Source organism: Amphibalanus amphitrite, unplaced genomic scaffold (genome assembly GCF_019059575.1).
Source record: "Amphibalanus amphitrite isolate SeventyFive unplaced genomic scaffold, NRLGWU_Aamphi_draft 000371F_arrow, whole genome shotgun sequence".
Taxonomy (NCBI): domain Eukaryota; kingdom Metazoa; phylum Arthropoda; class Thecostraca; order Balanomorpha; family Balanidae; genus Amphibalanus; species Amphibalanus amphitrite.
In genome coordinates, this window is record NW_024881865.1 from 504650 (window position 1) to 513810 (window position 9161).

A 9161-nucleotide genomic window follows, 5' to 3' on the forward strand; every position below is an offset into this window, starting at 1 on the left:
ATGGAAAAGTTCAATTTCCTAGATGTCGCCCTAAAGTATATGAGAGGTGGCAGCACCTTACGGAGATCCTGAGCTTTGCTAGGTCCAACTGGTTAAACATTGGAGTTCAACGATGTTCCAAAGTTGTTAATATGAAGGGCGAGTATTTCAGTTAAAAACGTTCCAAATTTTACTAGTTTATTTGCAAGTAATATTGCTATAAAATGGGTTGTGAAATACGGAGCTCACTTGGAAAAGTAGTCCAAGCAGCGGGAAGTGTAGACATATAGTTTAATTTTGATGCTATTTTAAAGCAAAGTTTTAGCATTTCAGTGTTAAAAATTGGTGTAGTTAGGCTTCAAATTAGAATTCGTGCTTGAAAATGTGAAAAAGCTATCGTTTGAAACAAAATAATTCTTACAAAAGTATTCTGCTTAGAGCCGTAAGATGAAAACATATTTCTTACGCCGTTCTTAGCGCGTCTTTATTCCCGCGTGACAAATTCGAATATTCGAGACGAAATTCTGTGTTGTGTGTTGTGAGGGGTTGGTGCAGTGGTTGTTTCTTTTGATTTTTTGAAAGTACACGCGGCAATAATGAGAGAGATTGTTCATATGCAGGCTGGCCAGTGCGGCAACCAAATCGGAGCCAAGGTGAGTACGTTCTTTTTGTAAAGCTCGACTCATTTAGCGGCTGATTTCAATTTCGTTGTGACCATGGGGTCGCTAAGAATTCGGTGCTTGTGTCGCTATTTCCCTTATATTTCTCTTGTGGCTGAATTTTGAGCCAATTATCTAGCATAGAAAAGTGTTGAGTCGTAAGCGAACTCAATCTGGATTGATACTGCTGGATTGTCTGCTGTTATGCGTAACAAGTGGCCGGTTGAAATGATTAGACGTTTTAGGTCCAATCTCGGTGCATGGAGAAAGTGAAAAGTTAATGTAATGTCAAAGCTAAAGCTTTATTGTGCCCTTTTCTTCCACGCTACTTGCCTGCATCCATCTACTCGTAGACGACAATTCCTATTCGCGAGGTGAATGTTGTTGTTGTTGTTTTCCCCGGAGTCCACCGGTGGTACATATATTTAATCATCAACGAAAGAAGCATTTGAGATCAGCATCGGGAGATTGAGTGAAACGTGAATCAATAAATGGCGCTGCATAGGGCTAAAGGTGAGGATAGGATTTGTTTAACAGTTAGAATTGATTAGAAGAGTGCAGAAGATTAGTGGTTAGAAGGTTGGGAGGCAGCACCATTTATAAATGTCCTCCCAAAAGCGTTAATTTTGTTTCAGTTCTGGGAGGTGATCTCAGACGAGCATGGTATTGATCCGACGGGAACATACCACGGTGACTCAGACCTACAGCTGGAGAGGATAAACGTCTACTACAATGAGGCGTCCGGTGAGGAAATTTTCCCGTACTAAGCACTTATTTCAATATACCTAATCTCAATAATTTATATTAATAAGTTTCATTGATGTTTGATTTGCTGATGTTCTGCATTAAAACGACAGAGGGGCTGTATGAAAAAGTGGCAATGTCTTAAAGCGAACTGGGGTCATCGTGAGGGTAATTTTAAGGTTTGCGGTAATTGTAAAGCGCAATTTGAAACGTTTAGCCAGCCTCATGTCATTTTTGCTTATGCGTTTTCTTCTGCGCTCGGGCATTCTGCATTGATTTTAGTTACGCCGCAAAATAGCGATGATTGAAGCGCTCGATTTGTAAGAGTAGTGCTGTCTGACGTTTTACGCTTTGTCTTCCATCAGGTGGCAAGTATGTACCGCGGGCTATCTTGGTGGATTTGGAACCAGGTACAATGGATTCCGTCCGTGCCGGCCCATTTGGACAGATTTTCCGACCAGATAATTTCGTCTTCGGCCAGAGTGGTGCAGGTACGCTATCGCGTTTTATCATTTTGTTTTTAACGTGTTATCCAACTCTACCGGCGCTTTGAGTTGTTTTCCGGTCAGTCGTTCCGGGAATGTCGCTCTTTACTTGTAAGTTGTTATAGCTAAGCTGCAATCGTCATTTTTGTAGAATAACAAGCAAGCTAAGCTTAAACTTATTTTTGGTGTTTTGGACGGTAAATTCGTTCGCCGGTATGTTACTCAATTCTCAAGCTATCGTCTTACGTCTTGATTTGCAATCTACTTGATTCCTTAGCATACGGGGTAACTGGCTGGCCAGCATCGTGCCTTGCATGCTCCGTCACTCGTAGACCACTTCCCTAGTTGACTGTTACGTTTCTGTTTACAGGTAACAACTGGGCGAAAGGTCACTACACAGAGGGCGCAGAGCTGGTCGATTCGGTGCTCGACGTGGTTCGCAAAGAAGCGGAAAGCTGTGACTGCCTGCAGGGTTTCCAGCTGACACACTCCTTGGGCGGTGGAACTGGATCCGGAATGGGAACTCTGCTCATCTCCAAGATCCGTGAAGAATACCCAGACCGAATCATGAACACCTTCAGCGTCGTGCCCTCTCCAAAGGCAAGTTGAATGGAGACAAACTTCTACCATACGAGTATAAGGCCTAGTTGTATGATTGGACACCCCCGTCTCCTCCCGTTCATTCGTCATTGCGGGGTACATACATCGACCTAATTTATTCATTCGCCAACGCACTTGAATATACTTGCTTTGCAGATGTACTTAAAATGCATTTAAACAAAGATTGTCGAATAACTATTTGTCACATAGCCACTTCGAGTAATTCAGTGCAGCTTGTGTATGTACTCAAATGATTTTATGCTATTTGTGTTTCAGGTGTCTGATACGGTGGTGGAGCCGTACAACGCTACGCTGTCTGTCCATCAGCTGGTAGAGAACACGGACGAAACGTACTGCATCGACAACGAGGCCCTGTACGACATCTGCTTCCGGACGCTGAAGCTGACGACGCCGACGTACGGCGACCTGAACCACCTGGTCTCGGCAACCATGTCCGGCGTCACCACCTGCCTGCGTTTCCCCGGTCAGTTGAATGCCGACTTGCGGAAACTGGCCGTGAACATGGTGCCCTTCCCCCGTTTGCACTTCTTCATGCCCGGGTTCGCGCCCCTGACCTCACGCGGTAGCCAGCAGTACAGAGCACTGACCGTCCCGGAGCTGACACAGCAGATGTTCGATGCCAAGAACATGATGGCTGCGTGCGACCCCCGTCACGGCAGGTACCTCACTGTCGCCGCCATCTTCCGTGGTAGGATGTCGATGAAGGAGGTGGATGAGCAGATGTTGAACATCCAGAACAAGAACAGCAGCTACTTTGTCGAGTGGATCCCGAACAATGTTAAAACGGCTGTGTGTGATATTCCCCCGCGCGGTCTGAAAATGTCTGCCACATTCATTGGCAACAGCACCGCTATCCAGGAGCTCTTCAAGCGAGTGTCCGAGCAGTTCACTGCCATGTTCCGGCGGAAGGCCTTCCTCCATTGGTACACCGGCGAGGGTATGGACGAGATGGAGTTCACCGAGGCCGAGAGCAACATGAACGACTTGGTGTCCGAGTACCAGCAGTATCAGGACGCCACTGCCGAGGAAGAGGGAGAGTTCGACGAGGAGGAGGAAGAGGAGGGCGCCGAACAGTGAGAGCGCTCACTTTTGACCATCTGACTGCGAAATGGGGTACATGCACGACCTCCGTCCACCAAAACCCAAGATGCTTCGTGTCGTACCTTGAGATGAATCTGAATTTTGCCACGTAAAATACAGAACAGTCACATCATTAACGTTTTATTGGTACGCCACTATTCGTTAGGACATTGTCACATCAACTAGTCACATTGAAGAAGAATGTCATTAAGCTAAAGGTAACGCTTGATTATCATGCGTGCCCAAAGTCTTGTGTTGTAAAATAAAATATGAAAGAGGCTAGCTAGACGACTTTGGAGTTAACTGGTCCGTGGTTGGGTTGAACTTTGGCTTTTAAATTGATAGGTTTTTGGTTCATTGTTCAGCAGCCATATCATAACGAAATGAATTTAACCCGGGATATCGAGCGTAGGCGGAGGCGTGCACAGTGCTGAATATTTTGTTGCTGAGACGTAGACAGACTACCGATGAAACTATCTGTGCTGGCCTTCACACTCAATGACTGAAGCCAGGGAGGTGCCGTCGTATTCTTTCAGGTACTTTGTTTTGCGTACGCACTAGTCTTCTGGTGATCGGATTTCTAGTACGTTTTTGTCAGGTGTACCCCGTAATGACCCGGACGTCGATTATTGACGCACTTCCGCCTCCGTCGCCCGACTAGCGTATACGCTGGGTTCTGACGTCATACGATGGCAGCTCGTGCGCTGCGGTCGGGCCAAATCGGGAATCCAGGTGACGTCAGTGTATGACGTCACGGCCGGCTGTGGTGCCACTCGTGCGGGGTCGTCTCCTCAGCTGTAACCTGCCCCGAAGCGGAGCGGCTGGCGAATACCACGGTTGGGCCTCGGCCGTTCTGTTCAGGATTTTAGAATGTAACTCCGCAGTACGACTGTACCTATTTTATACACTTCTCGCCGTTGAAATTGGTGGATAAGCGTATAGTGATCAGTAATTCAGTATGTTTGCTGTGCGTCGCTTGAAGCTGCATATGCTAGCTACAGTGCTAATAGAGAATAGCATATGCCATACATTACGGGACCTATTTTATTTAACGCTTATTTCTCTGATTTCCATACTGAACATAGAGAGCTGCCGCAAATTCGAGAATTTCATTCGGTGCACGTTACCAGTAATGCTGATTTGGCCTGAACAGGCGTGTTTATCTAAATATGTAGGTACTGTGATTGGAGGCGTGGAACGTTGACAAAATGCTCAGCTTGCAATACTAATGTTCAACCAATAACCATAAATCGATAAGTGTCGAGAAAGAGCCTATGGCTCGCGCACGATTTCCCATTTATTGTTTTACGTAAAATGTTATTCAAGCAAACTATGCTGCGAAAAAAGCTACGAGCTGTTCATCAAAGATCTAAGGACAGTTACATTAATGTGCTTCGGTTTTGAGTTTCCACGTCAATAAAATTATTGCTAGTCATTTTTTCCTGAACAGGCGACTGCCGGCCGTGTATTTGCTTACCCTTACTTGATATATCGACACCTTTTTTTAAACCCCACATCTGTTCGGTGAATTTCCGGGAAGCACGAAAGATCTCTTTTTAGAAGTGTCCAATCGTCCGATCCTGATCAAATTTGTGTGTTCGTAAGCTTGCTCTGGCATTGCTTGATCTGCCAAGCCAGACAAACTTGAGAAAAATCGAGTGACTGTACCTTTTTTGAAGGTTTCTAAACAACTTGTCTGAACTTCACGGGAGAACAAATGTGGGGTTTAAAAAAGGTGTCGATATAGCAGTTCATGTATTTGTATGTCTATTGTCCAGATTGCCCATGCCTTAAAATGGCATGAGTCTATGGCAGCTTAATTCTGACGGGCTATTCAATGGACCGGACAAATGCACATAACGAACCATAGGTAGGCATCCAGTGAGAGCTGGGTTTGTGTCATATTTTGTCGATCTTCGCCGATGCACAGTGGACCAGTTTGTTGTTGTTGACCAGTTTAGGGCGAATTTATTCGTAGCGTTGTTAATATTTCTCAATATGTTTTTCAAATGGTTTAAATGGGTATATTTAGGCATTTTGGGTCATCCCTGATGCTTTCGATATATTCGATAATCGAAAAAGCATAAACACACGATACATATGTATTGCATCACATGTTACATACATACACTTTGAACACTCTCACGACACGCCGCGCTGGTTCGACTCTGCCAGTCACTACTGTCACTGCTGAACAGTCACTGCTGCTGTGGCAGTCGTCGCTGTCGACAGCACTGCTGTCGGTGCCGTCGTCACGACGTAGCTGATTCTCTCTCTCTCTCTCTCTCTCTCTCTCTCTCTCTCTCTCTCTCATCTCTCTCTCTCTCTCTCTCTCTCTCTCTCTCTCTCTCTCTCTCTCCTCTCTCTCTCCCTCTCCCTCTCCCTCTCCCTCTCCCTCTCCCTCTCCCTCTCCCTCTCCCTCTCCCTCTCCCTCTCCCTCTCCCTCTCCCTCTCCCTCTCCCTCTCCCTCTCCCTCTCCCTCTCCCTCTCCCTCTCCCTCCCCCTCCCCCTCCCCCGGCGCTGCAGACCCAGGCTGCTGAGCAGCGGGTCGCTCGCCACGAGCAGGTAGCCCAGGAGGTCCGACATCGTGTGGATCCTCGAATCCTTGCGGGTGTGTCGAAGAGTCGCTTGTGGGTAGCCTCTGCTGCTTCCTCAGACATCATACCGATCGGGAGGTGGCAAGACTCCACCACGGCCGCGGAGTGGCTCAGCAGCTTGTGCAGCGTGGTGGACATGTACCTCTCCACGTACAGCTCAGCCGTGCGGCGGCAGTACGCGGAGAGAGCGTCGATGTCCAGTCGGTGCGGACAGCTGACAGCCTGCAGCACCGTGCCGACCCGGTCGATCAGCTCCTGGTCGACGCCGGTGCAGGCCGCGAACTCGGCCGGCGAGCGGAAGGCGCGGCGGGCGGTGTTGCCGTCGTTGGAGTTGCCGCTGCCTCCTGCCCGCGGCTCGTCCACGCGCAGCCCCATCCTGGTCCTGAAGGCCTCCTGCACCTCAGCCGGGTGTACGGAAAGCAGCAGTACGGGGCAGGAATGATCAGGTACCAATAATCGAAATCATCGTGGCCAAAGAGGACTTATTTCATACTCTCGAAATAGGTTACGATACATTTGCCACCCAATGACTAGCTGACACACATCCTGACCCATAATAACAGGCTCGATGATTGGCTGCTGTAGACAGTGACATCACTCAATGGGCGGGACTAAAAACCACACGTCATTCCGGATCCTGTCGGGTCACGCACCGTCCGCCCCCAGGTCAGGTCACGGCGCGCGGCTGGGTCATGACCGAGCGGCGTGCCGTCGGTCATGTTTAAACTCGAGCTACCGGTGAGGCGAGCAAGTTCGAGCAGGAAAAAAAGGTCGGGCCAAGTCAAAAAATGCTGGCAAATTGCAATCATGCTAGATCTGACGTGGCGGCAAACGGCGGTAGTTGTTGAAATCTTCGGTTTTCATGAAACATCGTTATGAAAACGCATGCATGTATTGGTTTGATTCTATCAGTCGTAACGTGCAGACGATAGGTCAGCCAGTATTGCAAGTTATCCTATCGTTTTTTAGAGACATTGGGAAGAACAATGGTGTATGATTTATATCAATTCAATATGTATTACACTATGTAAACTTGCGTTACAAAAGTCGCGTTCTTGCCCGCAAATCGGCAGGATATGAGAAAGCCAACAATCTGTCCACTTTGAGTAGTCAAATCACCTCCTAAAAGTTGCCATATGTGCAAAATTCAGGTGGTTTCTTAAAATTCAGGCAATTTCCTATACATTCAGCCATATTTCAAGCAGATTTTCGAAAGTCACTTTCTTGATTAAATTCGCCCTAAACTGGCGCGCGGCCCGTCCGTGCGATGATCCGGACTGGCATACAATGGCGGTCTGGAGAGAAAACCAGCCATGTGCCAATAGCGCTGTGGTAATTCAACTGGGAAAGGCGTCAGGGATGTTTTGGAAAGGTTTAGATATAAGCTTGTCAGACCTTGGGAATGTTAAGTGAAGTCAAATAAATCTGTTTTCATTATGCATTGTCAGGTCACAATAATTTTTATATCTTGTGTTTTTTTCTTTTTTCTTTTTAGCTTCAGAGTCTGAGACTTGGAAGTGGTCGATAATGACATGTTTTCTCGGCTGATAGCGGCGCTGCCGTTATGTTTCGGTGGCCGTATCGTCCACCGGGCAGCACACAGGCGACTGTTGTATCTGTCGTGACTGGCTTCCACTCTGAAACGGTGTCAGCACAGCCGACGCGAGGAACAAAGGCGCAACGAGGTCGGTGGGCCGGTGTGCGGGCCGCGCCCGTGCCAGGTCACCGCGGCACTGGTGCACGGCAGCCACTGGCCGCTGTAACAGGGCTGGTTCGAGCTGCTGGGCAGTCTGGACGCCATATGCTGCACTGCTTGACCGTTTGGAGTTTGCAGGCGGTGTGTAAATCGGGATAGTGATGGGTCTGCTGTAAGTTGATTGACCGTTTATTTCTAGCTGAGTTATGGACGTCCTATGCTCGTAGATCAGGGACTGCAGCCTCGGTCATCGGTAAATGTGCGGTCCGCCCGGCAATCCATCACTATACTGCCAGATCGCGCCCTGGCATGGTGTGCGCCTCGGCTCAGATTCGTCATCAGTCCTGACTAGCGTGACAGTTCCGTCTTACTATTTGGATTACTAACGGATATTGAAACTGCAAATCCACTAGGTCGGCTCTAGACCCAAACCCAGACTAAGGTCATGCCTCTAAACTCAAAGCCAGCAGTTTCGTCGACGTCAAGCACCCAAGTTTTGAATGCTTGACTTTGTGATGGAATTTGTGATTCTTGACACGGTGCTTGCAAAAATTTGCGCGGGCAAAGTTGCGTTGTTTTGTGTTCATAGGATAACAGCTCTAATTTTCGAGCTTTGAGGAGTTGCATCGCTGCCTCTAATATATTTGGGTGTCCTCCGCCACTATAAGAAGTGAGATGAAACGTAACAATCACCCAACGCCAGATTATCTTGCCAGGCAGGCAGACAGCTGTTGAGATGTTTCCAGAGTGGAATGGACCACGAAGGGGACGCTGAAGAGTGAACGTAGTTTTCCTTGGCATCGTTTATATAATCTGAGGCCAATTTCTGATGTCAATGTGACCTCGCTGAACTCGAAGGGGTATTTTGAGCTCTGAAATGTTTTCACACTCCTCACACGACTATGAGTCAGTTGCAGTTTGGGGACAAAATATCCTCATTTTAGTTATTTTCATGCAGTTGTCAGGAAGCTGGCAGTCAGTGTGGTATGTGGATTGTGGAACGGATATGCTTCTAAACTAGGACAGGGATGTCATTCCTTTGAATTGACATTGAAGCAGTACGTACTTTCTCTGCACGACAGTTAAGTTTTATATTAGGTGTCTGGCTATTATACTTGTTCTTTTATTTACGACGGCATTTTCTATCGAAACTTAGTACCATGGATAAGGGCTGAGATACGTCTTATCCAAGTTAGTACCTGCGGCTACATCCCTATATTTTAACAAGAATATTCATTGTTCGTTCAATGTTCATATGCTGACGCTAGACAATGCGCTCAAACATAGACCTCTGTACGGT

General features: G+C 47.4%; 1 protein-coding gene across 1 annotated transcript; it reads left to right on the plus strand.

Annotated features, from left to right (window-relative positions):
- Nucleotides 1-226: 226 nt before the first annotated feature.
- LOC122389781 (tubulin beta-4B chain) lies at nt 227-3850 on the plus strand. Its single transcript, XM_043382170.1, has 5 exons — nt 227-632; nt 1274-1382; nt 1748-1873; nt 2238-2467; nt 2744-3850. The coding sequence occupies exons 1-5, from the start codon at nt 576-578 to the stop codon at nt 3563-3565; spliced, it is 1344 nt and encodes a 447-aa protein (XP_043238105.1). The 5' UTR covers nt 227-575; the 3' UTR covers nt 3566-3850.
- The last annotated feature ends 5311 nt before the right edge of the window (nt 3851-9161 follow it).